Source organism: Thalassophryne amazonica, chromosome 8, assembly GCF_902500255.1.
Source record: "Thalassophryne amazonica chromosome 8, fThaAma1.1, whole genome shotgun sequence".
Lineage (NCBI taxonomy): Eukaryota > Metazoa > Chordata > Actinopteri > Batrachoidiformes > Batrachoididae > Thalassophryne > Thalassophryne amazonica.
The window spans coordinates 62075896-62102859 of NC_047110.1; the positions used below are offsets into that span (position 1 = coordinate 62075896).

The 26964-nt window shown below is 43.4% G+C and overlaps 1 protein-coding gene across 2 annotated transcripts in view; it reads right to left on the bottom strand.

The window, feature by feature from the left end:
* Positions 1-2422: 2422 nt before the first annotated feature.
* Positions 2423-26964, bottom strand: part of otud7a (OTU deubiquitinase 7A) — a 91877-nt gene continuing 67335 nt past the window's right edge. Inside the window, exons 8-13 of one of the 2 annotated variants that reach the window (XM_034176467.1) lie at positions 26688-26800; positions 21979-22106; positions 21014-21163; positions 7593-7707; positions 5703-5787; positions 2423-5493 (exon numbers count right to left, since the gene is read on the bottom strand). In XM_034176467.1, coding sequence (XP_034032358.1) covers positions 3937-5493; positions 5703-5787; positions 7593-7707; positions 21014-21163; positions 21979-22106; positions 26688-26800 — 2148 coding nt within the window. In that variant the 3' untranslated portion in view covers positions 2423-3936. The remainder of the gene's footprint in view (positions 5494-5702; positions 5788-7592; positions 7708-21013; positions 21164-21978; positions 22107-26687; positions 26801-26964) is intronic. The other variant, XM_034176468.1, reaches the window with a different exon arrangement.

The following is a 26964-nucleotide window of genomic DNA, read 5'->3' on the forward strand; positions in this document are numbered from 1 at the left end:
TTTTTTACCAACCATAAACAACCATCAGATGGCATTGGGGTAATGCCTGAACTTTAGAATTCGCATGCCAGCAACTCTGAAAACATCCGCAAAAATATGGGTCCTGAAGGCCAGTCAACACAATCAATCAATCAATCAATTTTTTTATATAGCGCCAAATCACAACAAACAGTTGCCCCAAGGCGCTTTATATTGTAAGGCAAGGCCATACAATAATTATGTAAAACCCCAACGGTCAAAACGACCCCCTGTGAGCAAGCACTTGGCTACAGTGGGAAGGAAAAACTCCCTTTTAACAGGAAGAAACCTCCAGCAGAACCAGGCTCAGGGAGGGGCAGTCTTCTGCTGGGACTGGTTGGGGCTGAGGGAGAGAACCAGGAAAAAGACATGCTGTGGAGGGGAGCAGAGATCGATCACTAATGATTAAATGCAGAGTGGTGCATACAGAGCAAAAAGAGAAAGAAACAGTGCATCATGGGAACCCCCCAGCAATCTACGTCTATAGCAGCATAACTAAGGGATGGTTCAGGGTCACCTGATCCAGCCCTAACTATAAGCTTTAGCAAAAAGGAAAGTTTTATTATATACTTTGAAAGTTTTGGTTATATACCTATCCTTCAATGACTTCGCCACAAAAAAGGTATTTTGCTTTTAGATTGTGTAATTTTGGAACTTTTGGCTGCTGTAAAGAAATTATTTCCTTTCCACAAGTTCCCACCCAGCATGAAGGCATCAGGGTGTGGTTTGATGACATCAGTGCATACAGGGTGATGACACATTCCTATGTTGCTATGAGCCAATCAATGGGTGGGTTAGCTCCTCCCTTTTGTTAATGTTCCATTATTTTGATATCCCAAATGAAGGGTGCCAAAAAGTGTTAGGGTACAGTTATTTTGTTACCTGTCCCTAAATCTGAACATGGAAACGCACAAAATATCATTCCATACCATCTTGTACTGCTAAGACCTGGACCGCTCAGTGGAAGCAAAGCTTTAGTAGTTAGAAATGCTGTCTCAAAGCAAGAAGGTCCTAGGATTGCTTGGTCCTTACAGAGTGCGGCATTCAGCTGGACAAAGTGGGTCAAATTGACATGACGAATTACGCAGCAGTGCGGGTAATAAATTCTTGCGTCAAGGTGCCTGAAGAGCGGTGATGCAAAATTTGTGTAGCAGGATGAAGGTCCTGGGTCCTGATTGAAAAGACGTTCCTGCTAGCTTGGCTAACGGGGGAATTCCCCTTTGGCTGACCTGGGAATGGTCTTTAGCTGTCTGGGTTTGATCCCACTGCCATCCCGACCACAAAGGTCCTGCAGTCACATCTGCACTGTGCACAATTTCTCCAATCACAGCCTATAACTTCTTCTGGGTTGTCTGATTGTCTTGGTGGCTTTCCTCACTCTTCTTCTTCCACAGTCAATCAGTTTTTGAGAACTGTCTACATGCAGATTTACCATAGAGTGCCATACTGGGTGTATTTCTTCATAACTGAAATAAATAAAGTCCAAGACATATGCAGTGGCAGCTTTGCCACCAGAGAGCCTCGTCCACAACGACCACAAAAGACTCCAAGCTGTCAGTGATGTTAAAGGGGCAATACACAGTATTAAGAACAGGGGTATGTAAACTCTTGATCAGGGTCATTTGGGTAGTTTCTGTTGTCATTATGATTTAAAAAGAGTAAAAACAGTTGTTTGACAATAAATGGCTTCACCCAACCACTAACAATGAGTGAAAAAAAAAGTTTTTTTGTTGTCATTCATACTCTCTGAAAAATGTTTCTGTGTAGGCTCTTAGTTGTCCAGGTGGTTTCCATAGTAGAGAAGCTTGAATCTTCGACTGGACTGGGTTGCTTGACGCGAGGACGTTTCGCTTCAAATCGCAGAACCTTCCTCAGCTAAAATTCTTGCTCTGGTAGTCTGACTTCTGTCTTGTCTTGACTCTTGTAGAGAAGAATAAACAGAAGCCAACAAAAGCTGGAGTTTTTTTTAAACCTAACCAGACCCTCCTACCGAGAGGCCGACTGCTATAGGCTAGTGACTAAACAATAGCTCTAATTAGCACCTATTGTGCTCTAGTTAGCACCCTCCTAATGACAGGGCAGCTGTCCCTCCTAATGATGGGACTGAAGCCTCTCCTGATGGCTCCCTTGACGACTCTCCTGATGACGTGAATGACTCATTACACTCTCTGAAAAATGGGCAAAAAAAAAAAAAAATCTGCCAGGGTATGCAAACGTTTGAGCACAACTGTATGTCAGCCTGGGTGTTTGCCATCCAAGAACCAAGGTGATTCTATGATGTCATGGATGCAACAAAGCGCAGCACCAGTGCACGTCCCCAAACTCAACTTGAAGACCTATACATTTCCCATAATGCCATCCCCATGCAGAAAACCTGAAAGGACACAGAACACATCACACCACATTTGTAACAATAAACTATTTTAATATTTACATCTGTACCTAATGTGCAAATTAATAACTTAAATTAGTGTAAAACTCTTAAAGGAATACAAAATCATATCTTACAGTCCTAACATGGTGCAAGTCCATGAAACAAAGAGGAGAAACAATGCAGTGTGCACAGGAGAGACAACAGCCAACTGAGGGAGCAGTGGACATCCTTGGCCAGGACACAGTTAAGGACAGCATGGCACGTAATCCAAGCTTCACCAGAATAAACAACAACACAAAACACTGCGTCGTTACACCCATCATGTTGAATGAGCAGAAAGCACTTGGAGGATTCCAATGATTGGTTAAAGCACTGATGATCATCACAAAGGCTCGAGGTGCTCTCAGCTTTGCTTGCTGCTGACAACGACCTCTGGATGCAGAACGCAAAGGAGGGATGACCTCACCCGCATGCCGAGGCTACGGGTCACCATGTACTGCTAAGAGCATGATCGTGTGTGTGGCAGAAAAACAGCCACGTGCCAGAAAAGCCTGTTTCTTCTTTATTATTATTATTAGTTTGTTTTTTTTTACTACCCACAAGTAATCTTAACATGTGATTCGGAGAAACACACCATAAACGGCGCATGTTTGAGGACCGAGTCCTCCTACGCACATTATTCAGTGTTTGGCACGGAAAACATTTCAGAATTTGGAATTGCTGATAGTAACTTTTTCTGTTTTTTTTTTTGTTTTTTTTTAAGAAGCTAATTTGGCAGTGCTTGTGATGTTCAGGAGCAAAAATGTGACAAGACTTTTGAGTCTGACACACTTTGCATCGTAGTATGAACAAAAGTACACTTAACAAATGGAGAGTGTGACATCTCGACCTAATCTGACGGTACAATCTATGAGGCTTATACGCTGTAATTCCTGTAATTCAAACTGGTTTACAAAAGCACACTTTAACAATCCTTTACAATTTACATGACACAGTTAACGTACAGTAAGTATATTATTGGTGCATAGACAAAATTGGGAAAGGTGAAGCAAAAAACAAAACAAAAATCACCAATTTATTGCTTTAAAGTCTAATATTAATCTCCCACTGAAATATTTCTGATTGCACAACAACTACAAATTTTTCCGTAGAGGTCTGTGAAGAACTGAGCCGAGATATTGCATTTAAACGAGCTAAAATCTTCCCCCCCGGGTGAGATGCAGGTTTTTAAAAAAATAAAAATAAATAAAAATAAACAACTTCCCCCTGGCGTACCAAAAGATGACTTTTACTCTAAAACAAGTAAAAGACTAAATTCTATGAGACAGAAAAAAAAAAAATCTGGCCAAAGCTGCTCACTGTTTCAAGTTCTTCTTCCCTCGTTATAAAGTAATTTTCTTTACTAACAAGGGAAGGTTGACAGGAACACAAGAGCATTCTTCAACAAAATAGGAACTGGTTGCCATTGTGTTGCGTAAATGCAGAGTGCAGATGGTGTCGCTTCCTCAGTCTCCTGCGGCCTTGCTGACGGGTGATGGCGATGGCTATGCAGGCCTCTGCACTTTGTTCTCCCTCTCCCTGCGTTTCAGCTCCTCCCTGTAGCAGTAGGAGCAGTAGTTTTCCGTTTCGGGCCGACCATAGAAGGAGCAGTTCTCCCTCTTGCAGCGGCGCTGCTGAAAGCAGTACAAAGGGCTTCCAGAGCTCCGCCCTTTGGTTTTATCTTGGTTGAGCCAGGTGTGAGACGAGGAGTCCTCGTCGGCAAACTCCAGGCAGTCCTGAATGTCTCCCGCGTTGAATCCGTTGGTGTACGTGTGTGACTTGTGTTCAGTCGGCATGTAGGAGAGTGTCTCTATGGTGTTGACGGTGCGGACCCCCGACAGGCGAGCTGGGCTGTAACTCTGGGATGAAAGCGTGCGGTTCTGCTGTGGGTATGTGGCGCACGTCTTCAGGGTCCCCACCACAGGCTTGTAGGGGTCGTCTTGGAAGATGGAGGATTGCATGTTGACATCTTGTAAGTGGATCACGCTATGCCTCTGGATGGGCGGTGTATGGCTGTAGTGGGCAGACACGGGAACAGGCCCAGGTCTCTTAGCACCAATGGGGGAGGAGTAAGGTCCAGGGGATGGGGCTGTGTGGGAGACATGGTGGGGTACTGTTGGTGGGGTGAGCGGCGGGACCAGGACTGAGGCGAGGGGAGCTGCAGGAGTGGGACTACTCCTGCCCTGCATCTTGAAGCCCAGTGGGGGTGGTGGGTTGTAGGTGTGGGCGTGGTGGGGGGGGATGGGGGAGCAGCTCTCTGGGGGCAAGCTGTCCGACCTCTCCCTCTGGAAGAGGCTCTCATGCTCTGGCTTCTTTGATGGCCCCTCGTTCATGGCCGGGGGCTTCTTTTCTGCCTCCTTCCTCTTCTGCTCCTGCTCCTGGCTGAAGCGCTCCTGGGCGTTGGTCAGGTAGTAGCTGATCATTTCCTCATGGAACTGATGCCGATGGCTGGTGAGGAGCAAGCCGGCGAAAATGAACTTGCGCTCTCCTTGCATGGCGGCCCGCAGGATGTTGAGGCTGAGCTTGACATCAGTGCTGTACTTCCAATTGTCTAGAATTTTGTCTGCCGTTCCTCTTCCTGTGCTGTCCTGTTTCTCAGTAGGGGAGGAACTGGAGGGTCTATCTCTATCTGTGGGGGAGGGGCTAGTGGCCTTCTCAGACGAGGTGGAACTAGTAGAGTGGCCCGACTCCTCCTTGCTCCCCTTATTTGTCTTAGACTCCTTTTTCTTCACCTTTTCCCCGCCGTTCTCGGCACTGCGCCCTGAGCCAGAGTTGGATTTGTTCATTTTTCCATGCACAAGGCCTCCCAGACCTCCCATGTTCTTCTTCAGCTTGATTCCCAGCGTTTTGCTGAAGCTACCTAGCTTGTTGGCTACAGAATCAGTCCGACTTTTATCCTTATCCTTGCGCTGCTTGTCTTTGTCCTTCTCCTTGCCAGCTTTGCCGGCGTTAACATTTGAGTTACTGCCAACAGACTCGCGGTCAGAGTCCATGGATTCAGCTAGAGACTGGACATCCTCACCTGCAGAGGCTGTAGGAGACTCTGGCTGAGCCAGGGGAGCCTACACACACACACGCGCGCACACAGTTTATTGATGATATCTCCACAAATGAACAACAAAAATTAATGTACAGGTTTAGTATTACATTTTGACACTAACAGTAACTATGTTGGACTTTTTGGACAGTGTGTTACTAAGACCACATGAAATATCATCTCTCAAGGCTTAAGTGTGACAAAAATGACACGTGGGTGACAAAAGTGAGTTACCCTTGTTTCAGATGGAATTCGAATCCATGTTACATTCATGTAGTTGTGCAGCAGGTTGAGTTTGGCCTCCAGAGACAAGATGAGACTGCAGGAGAACACGCACATGGGATTAACAACATGCATCAGACAAATTCTGTTAAAATTTTAACAATAAATGTAATTGTTCTACGCCACCATTATACATATTTGTATATTGTTGTATGTACAAATTTCCCTGATATACGTAAACAAAATTACATTTTTTTCCAAAGTTTTATTGACCACAGATTTTTTTTTTTTTGGGGGGGGGGGGGGGGTCTGTGTTTTTTTTTTAAATCAATGTGTGTTGGGGGGGGGGGGGGGGGAGAAACCCTCAAATTTTCCAGCAGTATGATCACTCAGGCATAAAGTAGTCGTACAGACCTGATTACATTAACCAGATTTCCTCATATCTTACAGAAGACCACCTCAAAGGAATTATGTAGATTTATCATCACAATGACGTGTTTTTTAAAAGGCGAAAAGCTGTGACAATTTTACTTAGTTTTATTTGCTCATGAATTTTAGGTGTTCATCAGTTCATCACTGTATTTTAAAGTGTCAAACAGTATAGCACCGCCCAACATATTACTGAAGTCCACATCTGAATTCCTGTGTGGTGTGTGACCAAAGACTGCACACATGAAGGACAAAACCCTCTGTGACGCCACCCACAAGTTTTCTGAAGATCATTTTTTTAAACTCAAGTATAGTGGCTACATATGCTGCCATCTTGACTTTGTCCAACACCGCATAACTCCCAGCAAACCCATAAATGAGTAAAGAGGTAGACTGTGGGTAAGACCAGCATGACCTGAGCGGGACAAATGAAGCCTGAGCGCACTCAGTCACACAGTTATATGAAACTAGCAAAGTTACGGCTAACAGGCTAATTGCAATTTGGGTGTTTGATCAACAGATATGTTTGTGGACTGAGCAGAGGTTTTCATAATAGTTGGCTTGGAAAAAAAAACTGATTTAAAAATGATAACCAGCATATTGCCTGAGTTGCACTACCAGTGGAGCTAATGACCAAGCTCATGTTTACATGCTAATTCAGTCGGCGACACCGGAACTGAACCACACCCTCTTCATGAAAGTGAACATAGTAAACAGAGGTTCCTTTATTTTTAAAGCATCTGGCAATGAAACATGTCATTTCCTTTAAACCTGACAACCAGATTTTTTAAAAAAAGTATTAATTTATTTATTTTTTGAAAATGTAACAATCAGTGTCTACAGACTCACGTGCTGCTTATGTCATTAGATCATGTGAGCACTGTTTATCTGCAATCTTGGCAAGAAATGTTTGCCCGCTTATAGCAATTAGCAAATCATTAATCCCCATTCACAAATATTCTCTCATTCTGACCGCTGTGGCTCAAAGATACATGCGGTGGTTTCATGTTGAGTGTATGATTGCATCAATCAGCAAGAACAAAAGGAGTTTAAATGAAACCTGAAATAAATACACAAAGCCTACTGCATTACATAATCTTTAAGAAGCCAAGCTTTAAATATGCATGTAATAAGTTAAGGGTAACATAAGGAGGATTTGGTTTGAGCATCGTGTGCACTGTTCATTCTGCAGCTTTCAGGGATCAGCTAAATCGCTGACTGGCAGGAATGTGAAGTCAGAACCCTTACATAAACTCTCTCCTAAACCCAGAGGCCATCTTTGGGAAACCCAGTGGATGACTGACATGACTCCAAATTTGTTCTCTCTCTGATCTCTCTTTGAAGTGACCTGAGCAATTAAATCCTCACATGCTATCTTGAACTTTCACCCTGTTTACAGGTCTGTTTTGGAATCGCTGCCCCCGTCTGTTGAGCGCATCAGAGCCATGCACGTACACGCTGTAAAGCACTTACTTGGCTAGCTTGGTATTATCATTGTCGTCCCTCCCCCACTCCCAGTCCCTGCCAGGGTCCACGGCAAAATGGAGAGCCAGCAGCTTGTGTTCCGAGTCGGTCAGAGGGATAACAGCTGGAGAGATGAGATTATCAGTTAGTTTGGGTCTAGCTTTACCACTGCAGAGGCCATCGCGAGCTAAAGTGACACCATAATGACACACGAGAATAATGATCCAACATAGATGATAGCATGGGGTAAAGTATACAGAGTGTATTCTAGCTGTGGTCCTTTTTTCAGGCTGAGACATAACCGTGACCAGTGTGGGTCGCTCATACGGACTCCTCCAGACGATGAAAAGCCTCATTTCATTAGGACTAGATTTAAACTGCTTGCTTCCATTGTACCAAAGACCTGAACTCTGTCTCGATTCACTGATTTTACTGTAAAGGTCTGATTGCCGATTCACTTTTACGTTGATCTGGTTTAGACACAGAGTGTGTTAAGAGGCAGGAGAACAGGATAAAAACAGGACTGCTGAAATAATTTCACTCATCTTCCAGTGATATGATCAAGCAGAAAGCGGGTTTCCACACTAAACACTGCACGCAACATAAAACAGACACCCACTCGGGCTTCCTCTTGTGGGAGGCGTGTTTACGGGTATGTGCGCGTCTGTGCAAAGTGAGCATGTTTCCAAACAGAGTGTGAGGATGACTAGCATGACCCCGTTGGCCCGCACGACAGCTCTCCTCAGGCTGCTTAGCGTGGGGGCTGTTGTCCACATGACATTGGAGAGAAGCAGGCTGTTCGGTACGAGGACATTCCAGCCTTCACTGTCAGTCCCAGATGGAAGATATGCTCTCCTCCCTGCCTCATCAATTCAATTGCTGCCAACAGGCAGCTCTGCAGGCTGCATACAGAGACCCACACTAGCAGCAGTAATCCCTGCAGTGTCACCGATTAAACTGCACGTTAAATAATGCTATGTGCACACAGCCTGATTTTATATATATATATATATATATATGTGTGTGTGTGTGTGTGTGTGTGAGAATGACAGTCCGCGGCCTTCCAGGTGCTAGATTATCATGGCGTGTAAGCCCAAGATCTAATTAATTTAATTTAAACTCTTTCTTGGCCTTTATCATAAGGTTGTACAGGTGTTTAAAAGGTCTTCCAGTTATATCAGCTGAGGCCTTTTTGTGTTTGTATCGGTTATTTTAAAGGAAATGCTTGGTTAAACTGTATTTATAAATACTCTAATGAGTGTTTGTAGTGTATTTTTTAAAATTAAATTAGTGTTTATTCTAGGACGCTTACCACCTGATGTGTTATGAACTTGCACTATGTTAACGGTAGGTTAGCAGTTACCTGGATTAAATAATGTTAATACAGTACTGTATAGTCCTAAAATGTTTTAGTAACCTAGATGTTTGCTAACTACGGAAGCGTATTGCATTCACTGGATAAAACAAATTAGACTGCTGATCTCGCAATTATGAGATCCCAATCTCAGAATTATGAGATCTTTTCTCGTAATTATGAGATCAGTGATCTAATTTTTTTTATCCAGTGAATGCAATACTCTTCCGTAGCTAACAATGTAGTAGTGTTTAATTTTTTCCCTTCATTAATCTTAACAGAAAATGTAATATGAAATGTCCAAAACAAAATTCAAAGGTGAGATATTTTTTAAAAACTGTCAGTGAGCCAAATTTGTGCTTATCACAGCTGCACAGTAAAAAACCACAAGGAAAGTTGACAGTGATCTTGCAAAAATAAAATGACAGTAAAAACCTGATACAACTTGATTTCCATATATATTGCAGGAGACTGCCTAAAGGAATAAATCTTATGATTCAAAAGAAACTAAGTCAGTCTGTCAGGCCAACCAGGACCCCCGCCAGGCCAGAAATATATATATATTTTTAATAATGCCTATGAAAAATCCCACCATCCGCTGTGGATGTCAATCATTTAAGCACATCGGCTGCACTTTAATTCTGGGTTAACCTCCCACATGCACGCATACAGATAAAATCTTCTCTGGAGTAACTGTTTTGTTGAGGAGATTTGACGCTAATTGACTATTATTATTACTGGTACTCCATCTTTGCCCATCTGAAGAGAAGTTACAAAATTGGGCAGCGCAGTCTTTTTTGAGGGTGGGCGCTAAAGGGGTAAAATATGATGCATATGATGCAATTTCTCTACTTCCGGGGACAGAAACATGGCACTTTCTCTGTGCTTTTGGGCAAATTACACGCAAACAAAGTGAAAATGCAAAGAAAAAGTGACAATGTGGTGGAAAATGGACATGTGTTGGCATTTGTTTATGACCCGGAGCACAAATGTGTCAAGGCGGTTGTGCAGGCAAGAGAACGCAGCTACTCTGGTTAGCTGTGCAGGCTAACACTTACCGACACGACCTCACCCATTTGCCTCGTCTTCCCTTCTCCACTGGGAAATGAAAAAACTGCACTTTTTGCGATGCTTCAGTGATTGCAGCTGAATAGTACACCATTTTTCTGTTAGAGTTGACGCTCTTTGTAGGGTCAGAGTACTACCCGGACGGAGTGTGGGAGTGTCAGCACAAACCATTCAGAGGATGGGGATTTCAGGAGGTCCACTGGGTGACAGCGAGTATGCTTTTAAGTTTACCGAGCCGGGCTGAATGGTTTGTGGTGGAACTTCCACACTCCATCTGGGGATTCTCTGCCATATTTGTGTCAGCTGTCCCCAGATGTGGTCAAATCCCACGATATCATGTAGGTGTTCAAATGAGACTGCACTGCCCCACTGCCAGCATTTTTTTGTTTAAAAACAAACAACAAAAGTAAAATAAGCAGGCTGTTGGAATCAGCACATCAATGCTGTGGTTCAAGGCTATAAATAAACTACAGCACTCACACACTGTGATCAAACTTGTGCTGTTTCTAAGTGTTAAGATATTTACACTACATTTTATTTTTCATTTTACTGTCTCACATTCTGTATGGTACAGACACAGTAATTAATGCCACATACTCCGATACAGTAGGTGGTGGTATGCACCTCTAAAGGTGGTTGGAAATCCACTGAAAACAAAAAAGAAGTAGCAGCTTTATTTTTGTTATTCGCCCTATTGACATTTCAAATCCCACAAAACCTCGGAGAGGTCGCCGCGCTGCGAGATCTCAGTAACATTGAGAACTGCACTGAGACGCTCTGATCACGCTGCACTTTAATCGCTGCACACGGACAACACCATTAACATCGCATTAACAGCTGGATGTCTTTGGTACTAGGCCTTGGAGGATCCTTGGTTATTGCCAAAATGGCTTCATGTCATACAAGTGTTTACTTCGGGAGACTGAGATGAGGAGTATCACTTGCATTGTGAAGGAACTTCTGCCATGACATTTTTGTGGCGATATCAGATAATAAAAAAGTGAACTGATTGGCAGACTTTATGTTGGTGTATCAAAATGAAAATCACCGTCATGTTGTACCCTATGAATGAGCCAGAAAATAAGAGCAAACATCAAGCTAACAGAAGTTATTTCATTACTGTGCAGAAATTAGATTCTGTATAGTACATATGTGTTGGGGAATCCTGCAAACTGATACATTACAGACATGCATTACTGTCATATGACTGCTGTCCAATATCATCATCATCATCATCATCAATTTTATTTATATAGCGCCAAATCACAACAAACAGTTGCCCCAAGGCGCTTTATATTGTAAGGCAAGGCCATACAATAATTACGTAAAAACCCCAACGGTCAAAACGACCCCCTGTGAGCAAGCACTTGGCGTCAGTGGGAAGGAAAAACTCCCTTTTAACAGGAAGAAACCTCCAGCAGAACCAGGCTCAGGGAGGGGCAGTCTTCTGCTGGGACTGGCTGAGGCTGAGGGAGAGAACCAAGAAAAAGACATGCTGTGGAGGGGAGCAGAGATCAATCACTAATGATTAAATGCAGAGTGGTGCATACAGAGCAAAAAGAGAAAGAAACAGTGCATCATGGGAACCCCCCAGCAGTCTAAGTCTATAGCAGCATAACTAGGGGATGGTTCAGGGTCACCTGATCCAGCCCTAACTATAAGCTTTAGCAAAAAGGAAAGTTTTAAGCCTAATCTTAAAAGTAGAGAGGGTGTCTGTCTCCCTGATCTGAATTGGGAGCTGGTTCCACAGGAGAGGAGCCTGAAAGCTGAAGGCTCTGCCTCCCATTCTACTCTTACAAACCCTAGGAACTACAAGTAAGCCTGCAGTCTGAGAGCGAAGCGCTCTATTGGGGTGATATGGTACTATGAGGTCCCTAAGATAAGATGGGACCTGATTATTCAAAACCTTATAAGTAAGAAGAAGAATTTTAAATTCTATTCTAGAATTAACAGGAAGCCAATGAAGAGAGGCCAATATGGGTGAGATATGCTCTCTCCTTCTAGTCCCCGTTAGTACTCTAGCTGCAGCATTTTGAATTAACTGAAGGCTTTTCAGGGAACTTTTAGGACAACCTGATAATGATGAATTACAATAGTCCAGCCTAGAGGAAATAAATGCATGAATTAGTTTTTCAGCATCACTCAGACAAGACCTTTCTGATTTTAGAGATATTGCGTAAATGCAAAAAAGCAGTCCTACATATTTGTTTAATATGCGCTTTGAATGACATATCCTGATCAAAAATGACTCCAAGATTTCTCACAGTATTACTAGAGGTCAGGGTAATGCCATCCAGAGTAAGGATCTGGTTAGACACCATGTTTCTAAGATTTGTGGGGCCAAGTACAATAACTTCAGTTTTATCTGAGTTTAAAAGCAGGAAATTAGAGGTCATCCATGTCTTTATGTCTGTAAGACAATCCTGCAGTTTAGCTAATTGGTGTGTATCCTCTGGCTTCATGGATAGATAAAGCTGGGTATCATCTGCGTAACAATGAAAATTTAAGCAATGCCGTCTAATAATACTGCCTAAGGGAAGCATGTATAAAGTGAATAAAATTGGTCCTAGCACAGAACCTTGTGGTCATATATATTCTCATATCAAGTCTGGGAGCATGCCACTGGTGGCATGGGTCAGCACATCCACCACACTAATAAACCGATCCACTCCCACTGATCAAAAATGACCATCTGTCTGCTGTAGCCAGGTCAAACAGCTGGGGTTGTCGACCCTGAGGCAACTGCGTGCTGGATCATACATAGCAGAATGCGTCATATGACAAATGACAAAATCCCATCACCACAGTAAATACACAGTATAACACCACTGATACTTTAACTGAGAAATCTCTCAGCCTGTCTCAGTGTTGTCTTGAATAATTAACAGTACACTTTACACCACAAACCAGTAAACGGTCATCACCATCATCTCAAACATTATGAAATCATCAAACAGTAACAACACGTGGCAGGTACAATTACATAAATAAGGGCAATTAAGATGCGTATTATCTAGAATTCAACAATAGTGGCCCAGCTTTGACTCAGGTCCCTCTGGCTCTCGCTCCAAGTGGTGGCAGTCCCAGAGGTGACGCCTTATTAACTCCCATGATGCAGCTGTCCTCCTTTTCACACTGTGTTATGGCTGAGGTTGTTTCACTTTGGGTCTGATCCAGATTCACAGGTTAAATTCTGCCAGTTAAGCTCAAAGTGAAGTGCGCTGTGCTCCTTTTATTACCCCTCTTGGCAGCTTTATCATGTTGTCCTTGAATGGCCGACTCCTATAGCGTATGTATGAATGACATCACCCACTGTGGACACAAGCTGTTTGCTCAGTAACATGGCTGCAACCACTACTGTCCTTGTGACGTAATCACAGGGGGTAATGTGAAGAAATGGCTGCTACAAACTATAGACTACCTTTCAACAGATGTATGAACACCACCTACCTCCACGTGAACCTGCCATTTACCTTTGGTAAAAAACTGAGTACACAACAACAGCTCTTCTTTCACTCCCTTTCGAGGATGAAGTCTTCCCATCAGACTTTTTATTCACAACAGCAACACCAAGCCAAGGTTTTCTCCTGTTATGCGATGCAAGAACAAATAGTTCTGTCTGGAAAATGCACAAATTTGAATTCTTGACTTGGGTCACTATGCACAGCTGCAGATTTAAAAGGCCCAATTCACCACTGAGCACACACACACCAGCCTGAGCTTTTTGCTACACATTTTAAAAGTGGAACCATGTTGTTAATTACAAGAGCATCTGAATATCGCCCAGCCAAAAAATAATGCCTTACAGAGTATTATCATATTGATTTAATTACAATGAATGCATGGTGAGCACATCTTTAATAGATTGTGAAGTGGAACCTTTCCAGTGTGGATGGTTAAGCCGCACATTTGTGTAGGTGGTCTTTGTGTAAAAGACGACCATTTACTTCCCTCAGATGGATGCTGGAGAGATGATGATGGGAAGCCAAAGAAAACCTGGAAGTATTTTGGAATTGAGGACTGAGCTTGAAATAGCTTCAGAGTTTTACAGACGGCCAGTCCCACCACAGCAGCTAAAGCCGGGTGATAAAAGCTCCAGCCAGTAGTGCCGTATGAGTAGTCAGTCATTATCCCAGCAGGTGAGGTGCAATGGTTTCACTGAAAACATACCAGTGCTCCAGACTCACTTGACCTGACTGCTCTTTTGGGATAGGCTCAGACAGAAAGTCGCAATCCTATTGCAATCATTTTGCTAACCCCTCCCTTGCTGTGTTTTCATTATTACCTGCCGGTTCAGCAGCAGCCATGCAAGCAGGCCGTAAAAACGGCAGCAGTGTGATGTGTCAGTTTGATTTAGAATCAGGTTTAGCAAGAGGAACTTGACTATAATCTTCCATAGAAAATGCTGAATAAAGACCCACTATTCCAACTCAGCTTCTGGCACCTGAACACACACAGCAAAGGGCCCCTCGGATGCTCTTCGCTGTGCTAGAGGAAACTGAGAGAAACTCACCGCCTGAGACGTCCACACAGTGGTCTGACTGTGATGAGAGGGTGGCGGTCTGGAGGGGCCCTGTCTGTATGTGGTGATGTGGTGAGGTTTAAGGGCTGCCTGAGGCCACTTGGCCCTAATTAGCTGTGGAAGATTAGGTCTGTATGTCTGAGCGTTTCGCTGCTTGGCATCTGAGCAGGGAGACGAGCTGGTATGGCATCAACTGGTAGGTACACCAGAAATGTAAAAATGCTACATCTTTCATGTATGTACATCAAGCTATACCTCCTACATTTATTGGAACTTTACATAAAATCCTGGAGAGTCACTGCAGACAAAATACACTGATCATATAACAGGACACATTGTAGCAGAATGAATAAGGACAGTCATGGCCTGTGTTCATGGATTCTTTGGAACTAAGCACCATCTGGTGGACAAACAAAGAATCTCATCTATCATCATTAAACACCCACATACAAATGGGAGTGTTTAAAGCATTAGATGCTTAGACACGGTGCTGGCATTTAAGAGAGTGACTTCAGGGCAGGAATGGCAGGTTATCACATCTATCTGCTATTCTGCTCAGCTCTTGTGGTTGTAGTCTGTCTTCAACAACTAGATTCTACCGCACTGAGGGTGTCAGACGACAAAAAGAGAGGAAGAGGAGGGAGAAGATTGAGAGGAAGCGAGGTGGTGTAAGTGCGTGTGAGTGAAAAAGACAGTTGGCTGGCTGCCCACGCAAATGACAAGTGTGTTTCGCCCACTGAGTCACGTACAGAAGAGCGGCCTGACTGCTAATACTGGTTGTCAAGGAGATGGAGTCTATTTATCAAAGGAAGCTCCTTGAGGACTGCTCTGACCTCACAAATGAGCACAATGAACACTGTAACCACAAAAAGTCAAAAACATAATCGATAAAGTCAAAGGCTGCTGTGAGATGTCGGCCCTCAGTGTTTCTTTGTGAGACTGTTGACCCCAAAACATGAACATGCTGCAAACCGTGAATTATCTGTAAACAGTTAAGGAAAATTTATGCAACCATGAATATCCGCAAACCATTAATAATTTAGCTGCAAACCATGAATGAAATATCCCACAAAACATGAACGCATGTCTTGCAAAATGCAAGTTGCAAAACATGAATGTCATTCATGATATACATTTTCTTTTGGTTCAAGTAGGTTAAGGGTCAATTACTTCAGGAAATCTTGATCCCAAACCTTATCTCTGCAAATATATATATATATTTTTTGGGAGGGGGGGTCCACTACCAAAAGATCTGCATCAATGCAATCTTGATCTTCATGAGCTATTCGTGCACACTTACACTTTGCCCTACATTCATATTACCTGTACACTGCTGTTTACAGTTATTGTTGTATGTATATTTTTAAATGTTTTTGTGAACAAAAAAAAAGGTATCCATTTCAAAATACAATAATTTTCTCTCAACCATACTATTTATATGGCGGTCGTATCCATATTTTGCAACGTACTGGCGGGCTTATATTCACTGCCTGATACATCATTCCAAGCAATAGCTGCACAAAATAATCACTTTTTATATGAAATATTATTGTTTTTTATGTTCAAATGTGCATTATATTTGTTTAATGTGAATTTTATATTCTTTAAAAACTAATCAGCAATGTTTTGAAGCAACTAAAACGTTCATACAATGAATATTTCTAAATATTTAAATTTAACAGTAAAAATCCAGCTTGAGCTTTAAAGGAATTGATCGTAAATAGGTTTTAACAGAAATCCATTATCGTGCATTAATTATATATTCTTGTAGTCTGATTGACTGAACATTATCAGCAAATGTCCATTATTACATGACAAAACATTTTACTCATAAATAGCACAACTTAGTGAGTGACACACTCAATATAATTAATAAATATAATGCCTCAAACCATTGATATGATTGTGTATTTAATTAATATAACTGTCCATTTGGTTTTTAATTAACCATTATCATTATGTATAGTCAAAAGGCCTATGGATTGTTACATGTACAGCTAATATATGTTAGAGGAAAAAAAAAAACACTCACAACATGACTTGTATACCTATATAAATGTTATTTATGTTATTATTATCATTATTAGGGGTGTTGAGTCAAATTAAGCCGCAGGCTCCACTCTTGGTGGTGTCCTTCCATCAATTCCTTTAAGTTTCAGCTTTGCAACCATACTCCCCCTGGAACCCAAAGAGTTTGGTTTCCCGGATGCTGCCCGGCGGGTCATGGGAATAACGCCACCGGATGGCTAGTTGGCATCGTCTTCGAACCTCCGACTTTCGTTCTTGATTAATGAAAACATTCTTGGCAAATGCTTTCGCTTTCGTCAGTCTTGCGCCGGTCCAAGAATTTCACCTCTAGCGGCAAAATACGAACGCCCCCGGCTGTCCCTCTTAATCAGCGGTGGTGGCCAAGTGGTTAATGTGCTTGGTTTCAGTTCAGAAGGTTCCGGGTTCAAATCCCACCCCTGCCACATTTCTCCATGTAATGTGGAGTTGCGTCAGGAAGGGCATCCGGCATAAAACCTGTGCCAATTCAACATGCAGATCCACCTTGGATTTGCTGTGGCGACCCCGAGTGCAAACAAGGGAGCAGCCGAAGGGACTTACTATTATCATTATTATGAGCATCTGACCCTGGTGGTGGGCAGGGCTGTGGGGGGCCAAGCTGAGAGTCTGAAGGGGGGTGAAAATTGTGATCGGATACAAAGTGTGGATTTTCTGCTGTGTTCCTAGAGGAATGCAAAACGCAAGACCATGTTTTGTGAGGTGTGCGTTCACACATTTCTTGTGCTATTTGTTCAGTATTCACACTAAATCGCGATTTGCAGCAGAGTCACGTTTTGGGGGTCAACAGAGCATGTCTGGCATTGTTGAAGAAGCCGATAAGTGATGTCTTGAGTTGCAGCTGGATCACCACCAAAATATTCTGGGCTCTTCTTCTAACAACCATTTTTTTCCATTAACTGTCTTTTGTAATTCTCATATCAAACAGAGCAGACAACATGATGAAGACTACAACGTACAATCAATATATCACGCAAAACAGATTGTAGCACATAACAGGCAAAGACATAAACAGCTACTACAGTAGTCAGCAAGGTTTAACCCCGTGTGTGGCTGAACACTGACGTGTGAGTAAAATGTATTTCTACAGCACATGTCAAAACCAGCTGTCAGAAAGTGCTTTACAATATAAAAACCATATTAACTGCTTTGAAGAATTATACCCACTGACAAATCTTTTGAGATGAAATATTCATTTATGTCATCACCTCCCTAAAATAACGGCCTAAGTCATGTTTTCATGTTTTTGAGAAAATGCAAAGGAAAACACAAGAACTTCAGTGGCTGAGTAGAGTTTCATTTTCCCAAAACAGTCGCCATTTTGAAAAGCTTCTAAAATTGCCTAAGTCACATACTCTTTTCACTTAGGCAAAATCATATGGCCTAAGTCACACACTTGAGATTGCATAATTTTCTCAACTGAACATTTAAGCGATTTCACCAGAGGCAAAATCACTTTTGGAAAAATGACTTACACCATTATTTTAGGAAGGTAACGATTTGCTATACCCATTTAAGGGTCACGGGTTGATGAAATATGTGAATTTAAAAACAGGCCAACCACTGTACTGAAGAACCCAACAATAACAATAAAATGTCCAATTATTTCCCTTTAGAAGTCAAACCAGAATTAGTTTCCTTCATGCGCATCTGAATATGAGCAAGTAGGAGTTGGGTGAATAATATGTAGACCTGGGTTCAATTCCTCATCACGCTAGCTGTCTGTGTTCTTAGAAAAAACATTTCATTTGCATTGTCCCAGTCCACTCAGCTGTAAATGGTTCCCAGCCTTGACTGGAGGATTAACCTATGATGGACTGGTGTCCCACCCAAGGGAAGTTGGAGACTCTCATCCACTCCAGGCTATGTAATCAAGGGATAAGCACCAGCACCAATGACCCACAGGGCTGATGTAAGATGTACATTTTCTTTCCTCTTATGCTACACCTTCATATGGTGTGTTGTCATTGTGTGAAGCTTCACTGAAACCTACCAACTGGTTTAGGAGGAGTTGCCCTTACTCGACTTACGAATGAAGAGATGGTATGATTCCCATATGGCCCCTCAAACATTGTTTGAAGGGAGTATAAACAGAATGAAGTAAAAAAAAAAAAGACTGGCCACGTGGGTTTTAAGCATATTTTTAAAAGGTGTCTACAGTGTCCAGTAAGAATGATGACTTAAGATTGGTTCACAATACTCTGATGAAAAAAATGAGGTAGGGGAAACGTGACCCAGACCGGAGGAAGCCCATGACCACCGTCTGGAGCCTGACCTGCACGGAGGGCCCATCAGCAAGTACCTGGTGGCCAGGACAGCCACAGAGCCCGGTTGGGCATCTCAACCCTGTGGGATCACCACCCACAGGGGGAACCGCTGGAATCGGGTGCGCTGTCCCATGGGTGGCAGTGAAAGTCGCCAAACTGAAGGAGTCCTTCCTGGATAGGTTATCTTGGAGGACTCCTGAGGCAGCTGCAAGGTACCAACAGGCCAGCAGGGCGGCAGCCTCTGCTGTGAGGGAGGCAAAGCAGTGGCTGTGGGAGGAGTTTGGAGTAACCATGGAGAAGGACTTTTGGTCGGCACTAAGGTGCTTCTGGTGGACTGTAAGGCACCTCAGGAGAGGAAAACGGTGAACCATCCAAGCTATATACACTCAGGATGAGACTCTGTTGACCTCAACTGAGAAAGTAATCAGACGCTGGAAGGAACACTTTGAGGAACTCCTGCATCAGACTGGCCCGTCCTCTATAGTAGGGGCAGAGCTGGAAGCTGATGGGGGAATCATGAGCAATTAACCTGGTGCAAGTAACTGAGGTAGTCAAACAACTCCGCAGTGGCAAAGCCCGGGGGTTGATGAGATCCGTCCAGAAATGCTGAAGGCTTTGGGTGCGGAGGCACAGTCTTGGATGAGACATTTCTTCAGCATTGCGTGGAGGTCTGGGACAGTGCCTAAGGAGTGGCAAACTGGGGTGGTGGTCCCCATATGTAAAAAGGGGGACCAGAGAGTGTATGCCAAGTACAGGGGCATCACACTACTCAGCTTCCCTGGTAAAGTATACTCCAGGGTGCTGGAAAGGAGGATTCAGCCGACAGCGGAACCTCGGATTGAAGAGGAGCAATGTGGGTTCCGTCCTGGCTGTGGAACAACTGACCAGCTCTTCACTCTCAGAAGGATCCTGGAGAGTGTCCAGGAGTGTGCCCATCCAGTCTACATGCGTTTTGTGGACTTGGAGAAGGTGTATGTTTGGGTACTCCAGGAGATATTGTGGGAGGTGCTGCAGGAGTATGAAGTGAGGGGGTCCCTTCTCAGGGCCATCCAATCTCTGTAATCACAAAGCGAGAGCTGTGTTCAGGTTCTTGACAGTAAATCGGACTTGTTTTCAGTGGGGGTTGGCCTCCGCCAGGGCTGCGCCTTCTTACCAATCCTGTTTGTGATATTCATGGACAGCATATCAAGGCGTAGTCAAGGGAGGAGGGTTTCCAGTTTGGTGGGCTCAGGGTCTCATCGCTGCTTTTTGCAGATGATGTGGTCCTGTTGGCTTCATCAGCCTGTGACCTCCAACACTCACTGGATCGGTTCGCAGCTGAGTGTGAAGTGGATGGAATGAGGATCAGCACCTATAAATCTGAGGCCATGGTTCTCAGCAGGATGGATTCCCTACTCCGGGTACGGAATGTGGTCGTGCCCCAAGTGAAGGAGTTCAAGTACCTTGAGGTCTTGTTCACAAGTGAGGGGACAATAGGGCATGAGATTGGCCAGAGAGAATCGGCGCACCAGGGGCGGTGTTGCATTCGCTCTACCGTACTGTTGCGACGAAACAGGAGCTGAGCCAAAAGGCGAAGTTTCAATCTACTGGTCAATCTTTGTTCCTCCTCTCACCTATGGCCACGAGGGTTGGGTCATGACTGAAAAAACTAGACTGTGGGTACAAGCGGCCGAAATGGGCTTAGCAGGGTGGCTGGTGTCTCCCTTAGAGACAGGGTAAGAAGCTCGGTCATCCGTGAGGAGCTCGGAGTACAGCCGCTGCTCCTTCGCATTGAGAGGAGCCAGCTGAGGTGGTTCGGACATCTGGTAATGATGCCCCCTGGGCGCCTCCCTTGGGAGGTGCTCCAGGCACGAACATCTGGGAGGAGACCCCAAGGAAGACCCAGGACTAGGTGGAGAGATTTATCTGTCTGTGCTGGATGGTCCTTGATTCCTGCTGTTAGCTGAACTGTTTTAATAATGGATCACAAGTGATTAGGCCTCCGCCTCATACATTATTCACCAAGCTCTCATGCAATCTAACCACCAAGTTGTAAACAATTTTGCATTATAGGAGATTTTTGATGTTTTGCAGTAGGGCAAGAAAAAAGGTTTGCAAATGAGATGTTACCAGCTTTTTCTCTCAATAGATTTTGTGTTCACGGACAGTTATTTACCTTGTTCACGCTGCTGGTCTCTCTGCTCCATGGACACCAGTGCAGAGAAGTGAGCCTGATCGTAAGCCAAGACCAGAGGTGAACAATGACAGCGGCTCGGAGGAACCTCCAATGGCAGGTAGAGTCCCCCAAATGGGATCGGAGCAAACGCTGGAAGAAATGAAGACACACAATCTTTAAATTTCAGTAGGACCACCAGAAAACTGATATTTGTTATTCAATAGCTTATGTTTTCTGCCTTAGTTTCTCACCACCACAACTCTATGGCTGTCTGAGTTGGTGCTACAGTTTTATAGGTTTCCCCAAGTATTGTCTATGCATATGACAGGGCTCAATGCAGAGCTCAGAATGCAAAATGTACAGCAGGTTGCCAAAGTATTCACTTACCCACTGTATTCATTTTTGTCATTATTCTGATTGCTTTTATGCTAGAATGATTTAAAATGACTATTGACTTTCAAACAAGTCTACCCAAGAACAAAAACCAAGCAAAATTAAGAAACCTGCAGATGACAGAGTAAAAGAGGACAGCATCTGTCCTGACATGGTCATTTGTTGCTAGCTGTGTAGTTTTTCTATTGCTCTGTTCGTATGTTTACCAAACGGGCAGCTGTTACAATTTTTAAACAATAATTGTTAATGTTAGTTCTACCTGTTGTACACTATATGTGTGAATTAACAACATGTATGTACTGAGGTACCCACTTAAAATTAACGCTAAAATGCAATACTTCCATATTTACTACAAATGATGTCACACCCCCACTACAGTAAATAATTATGCTCCCAGCCACGCCCCCCACCAAACCTCCCCTCCCCATCCACCTCCCTCCCCCCCAAAAAACACACCCTCTGGAGCAGGTGCCAACACATCACACATATGCAGCAAATCTGGGTTATAAATCTGAGTTTCTATGTGAGAAAATGCTTGTGTGGTTTTTGTGGATGTAGATCAGTGAGAGCACCTTCTCCTCCTGAGTCTCTGAGCATTGTATCAGCCACCACGACAATCGGCCTTCGCAACACATGGGCAAGCACAAACACATGAAACTCTTCCAGACTTTCGTAGACCGGATCCTCAGAGTTATCCACCCTACAGAAACAAAACAAGACAAGACAGGACACTCACAGAGTGCAACACCCACATCTTACATGTTTGACACAGATTCAGGAAAATTAATTTCCAGTGATTCAGTATGAACATAACATAAGGTCCTATTTGGCCTCGACATTAATCGTTTCTGTCCAAAACTAAACTGCTTTATTCTTGACTAACACAACCCTTTCACCATGATCCCCTATGGCCGCTAAACCATTGCAGTTGAACCATTATGACTTTGGGTTTGACCTTTCAAGGTCATTCAAGGTCAGAAAGTCATGTGACAAAGAAAATAGTGACTTCATAAGTGTTTCATAGTAACCATAGGTGTATCTTTAAAGCTATAGTATGTTGCATGTGAAGGCGAACACGTTTCTGAATCCTCATTTTTGTAAACTGGAGTACCATACATGTTGCTCATCACGAGGGAAGGCAAAAGAGCATGGATCCCCATTGACAAAGAAGCAAAAACATTAAGTGAAACAATTAAGATAAGTTAGCTGCACAAACAGCCACGCTGCCAAATTCACTCTAATAAAGAGCCTCTCAATATGTGATTCCCACTCATCCTATTTAGGGGCTCATCTCACACTACAACCATCAAACATCCCTAACCTGATTACTGTGGTACAGTCAAACTAAATGACAGGCTAAAACCACTGCACTAAATGAGTAAAGTACACATTCAATGGTGACATATTTAGCGACAAAGACCTCTGTGCTGCATGGGTTTACTCAGATGAAACAGTGAAAAACAGCAATTTCTCAAGAAAACATACGGTGCATCTGCAAAGTGTTCACAGTGCTCCACTTTTCCCACATTTTTTCATGTTTCAGCCTGATTCAAAAATGGATGAAAAATTTTTTTTTTTGGCCTCAAAATCTACACACAATAATGACAATGTGGAAAAAGTTTTTTATTTTATTTTTGCAAATTAAATAAAAATAAAAACAACTAGAAACACTCAGAGAGTGCAAACCTCCACCAAGGCCATGGGGTCAATGACGCCATAACATCTACACGCCGTGGAATCATTGAACCTAAAAAAGTCTAAATGATGTTTGCTCAGTAGTAAAAAAAAAGTTTCATCTGCTGTGACTGGATAGCATGTATCCTTAGCGCTTGGCATCACCGTTTATTACAACTTGCACCTTTCCCAGAAGCTACTGTCATTTGAGCACTGATATTGATATTCATGTGCTTTTAGACAAAAACAAATGAGACAAAATTCAATTTATTATTCAACTAAACTGCAAATATATGAATTTTTTAACATTTATGAAACACTTCTCTAAACAAGGCCATAGGGTCACTGACCCTAAAGAGATTCCCTCCTTGGCACAGTGATCTATTCAACAATTCATTGTTACAACCAAAACTATGATATACACTTTTCTTTCCTTTATATTTGACATCCTTGACCATGAAAACATACCACTAGAACTTGGAATCACTTTTATGTCTTTATTAGTTCAAACGTTATTGTATAAAAACGATTTTTCGGTAATGGCGGTTTTCTTCTGGATCTAGCTCCATAACATTTGAAGCTACATCAAATCTGATGACATCTTACTGAATCAGTATAGATTCAGCTACAATTTGGTGTTAGTTGTGCATCTCTAGCTTCATTTGTCACCTCACACTGACACATTTTCTATTTTCCCTATATTTTTGCATATTCTAGATCACCAGATCCGGAATCCAGATCCGATCATCACCAAACTTTGTTGTTTGATAGAACATTTGACTATGTTACACCCTAATTTTTTTCAAGCCTTTCTGCCTTGTTTTTGTGGAGTTAGAAACTAGAATGACAAAATTCCCCCTATCTCGCAATGGTGAAGAATGTTTTAAAAAATTCCTGGATCCGGATCGTGATCCAGATCACCACTAAAATTTAATCACTTGTTCCTCTTGTCATTTCCAACCACTCCACAAAATTTGATCAAAATCCGTTCAAACCTTTTGGAGTTATCCTGCTGACAAACAGACAAACAAGCGCGACCGAAAACAATCTCCTTAGCGGAGGTAATTAAGGACTCACATGTACATAAGTATTCATACCCTTTGCCATGAAGCTCAAAATTTAACTCAGATGCATCCGGTTTCCACTGATCGTCCTTGAGATGTTTCTACAGCTTAATTGGAGTCCACCTGGGGTCAATTCAGTTGATTGGAAATGATTTGGAAAGGCACACACCTGTCTACATATAAGGTGACAGTGCATGTCAGAGCACAAACCAAGCATGAAGTCAAAGGAATTGTCTGTAGACCTCCGAGACAGGACCGTCTCAAGGCAAAAATCTAGGGAAGGGTACAGAAACATTTCTGCTGCTTTGAAGGTCCCAATGAGCACAGTGGCCTCCAGCATCCATAAAGCCCCGTTTATACATAGACGGTAAACTCTCCCGGAAGCGTCCCGGCAGAGATTTTGCCCCCTCCGGGCCGTTTTAGGGATCAAACGCCGTAGTTAACGCCGGCGCACGGGGGCGTGGTTTAGTTCCGGCTTCACCGGGAATCGTCAAAAAAATTATTCAACATGTCGAATAATTCCGGGAGCGCTCCCGGAGAAGTGGCCTGATGACGGAGACAACGAGAACAACGGCGTTTGATACTTTTTAATCGCCGTGTCATCCCGCCCCTTCCTGTAGTGCCGCAGTTTACACTGCCGTAATTGGCGGCCGGCATTGTATCCCTAACCAACAGCATGTAAAACGGCGATAGAGCCCACATCGGCGTCCTCAAAGGCGTTTTAACCGGCAACAGAGGCAGACAAAACGGCGGCGCTAGCAGACAGTACGCTGTTCTAAACGCCACCTCCCGGTTAACGGTGTTCCAAACGGCCGATAGGCGGCGGTCAGTATAAAAACGCTAGCGCGCTGCATGCAGGTCTCTCACTCGCGGCCAGCTCCAGATATTGGTTTTTGCAGAGAAGCTCCAGTATACCTCCTAAAATAAAATTGGCAGCGGCAAGGACTGACCAAGAGGTCTGGTTCTGGGGTAGCCCTATGGTGGAAACGAGCAACACGGTGAGGAGGGGAAAAGGAGAGAAAAGAAAAGGCTCAGAGATGAGCTCCCTGTCACTCCCTCCCCCTGCACTGACAGCTGCTTCAGCCTATTATACTCTGGAGGTGGTGGCTATAAGCAAAAGTTCCTGGAGTAACGCAGGATTTGCCTGGATAAATCCAGCGGTACACAGGGCATTATCGGCGGCAGCAGAACACCGCCGTTCTCACGCGCGTCTTAACCTGCGATTGTAAAGGATAGAACTGAGTATTAACCCCCGTTGCCTGACGTGTGCCGGATGCTACGGCGTCAAAACTCCGCTTTATTCGGCGGATTTAGCGGTGTTTTATCCGCGTATTTGCGGCTAGTACGGCGCTCAAAACGCTGGCGAAATGCTCCGCCCCTTTCCACCGCGAAAACAGCCGGAACTACCGTGAACTTCGGTCTACATACTACCCACAGACAAAACCGTCTATGTGTAACCTGGGCTTAAATGGAAGATGTTCGGATCCATCAGGACTCTTCGTGGAGCTGGCCACCCGTCTAAACTGAGTGATCAGGGGAGAAGGGCCTTAGTTAGGGCCTTTATTCAACCCCTCATGGAGAAATTCAGTTGCTATTCAGTAGCACATACGGACTGAAAGACAAGGGACAATAAATATATAAAAACTCTAAAAGCCCAAGGCTTAAGGTACAAGTCTTTAGGGTCCTGGTGCTACCTGTGATCGTGAGACTATGCCATTAACCAGTGGCCTAAGGTAATAACAGGGTGTCTTTTTGAAGGCTCCTTGGGTACCACTGGAATAACATCTTGTGAAAGCTTCAGCATCTCATCTCTCAGAGAAATGTAGTGTATTTACCACAGTCACAAGTTGGGGGTGCATCTGGGGTGACTTGATTTTGCTGTAGCAAAACTGTGTGAGCAGACACCAAACTTGCTTCAATAAATGTGACATCTATCAGATGTTTGCATCCACAGCAAAAAAAAAAAAAAAACTGAAATTTTTCCATTCAGCTCTGAACTTCTGAATGCAGCATTCAGTCAAACAACACCTTTTTTTTTTTCCTACCACAGGCTCAACTCATGCAGACGTGTGCATGATCCAGTGTGTGTAAGTTCACTACAGTGAAAATGGAAACAGAATAAAACCACAAGGTTTCTATGCGTAGGAGGAGGAAACCAGATTTAGTTTCCAATCTGCTTCTGCAGCCTGAGATAAACTCACACTTATTTATGCAGTAGTGTTCTGTAAGATGCACATCTGCAGGTCACACTGCAGGCAACCTGTAGATGGCGCCCTACCACACCCACACTTCAAGGATGTCATTAAATCGGATAATTTAAATCAGTAGATTTCCCAGACAAGTCCACCTTATGTGGGATTTAATTGTAGCATGAGAATTGAAGAACATATCCATGATCCTCTTCTTGCTTGTTCTCTCATGATTACTGAGTAAACCTTGTTTTGTAGTAAAAGGAATGTAATACATGTATTGTGGGAACACTCAATCCAGACTCTGTGCACTTGTGATCTTTCTGGGATGAATGAGTGACTTTCCTGGCTTACCCGCCGCTGGTGTTGCCATTTTTGCTGAGGTTAGTGCGCGGCTCACTGGAGGCCAACTTGAGGAGCTCATTCCACTCTCTCTCCCACTCCTCCTCAGTGTACACGAGGCCCGACTGCACAAACACATAACACACAAATGCACACTAGTCCCCATCTACAACAAGCCGAATATTAATCAACTTCTGTTTTTGCATAAATATCTGTACATTTAAAATTCTACACAAGTACCTACAGTGTATGCTGTTTTATTACCCAAGGCCATCAAATATGGCCATCG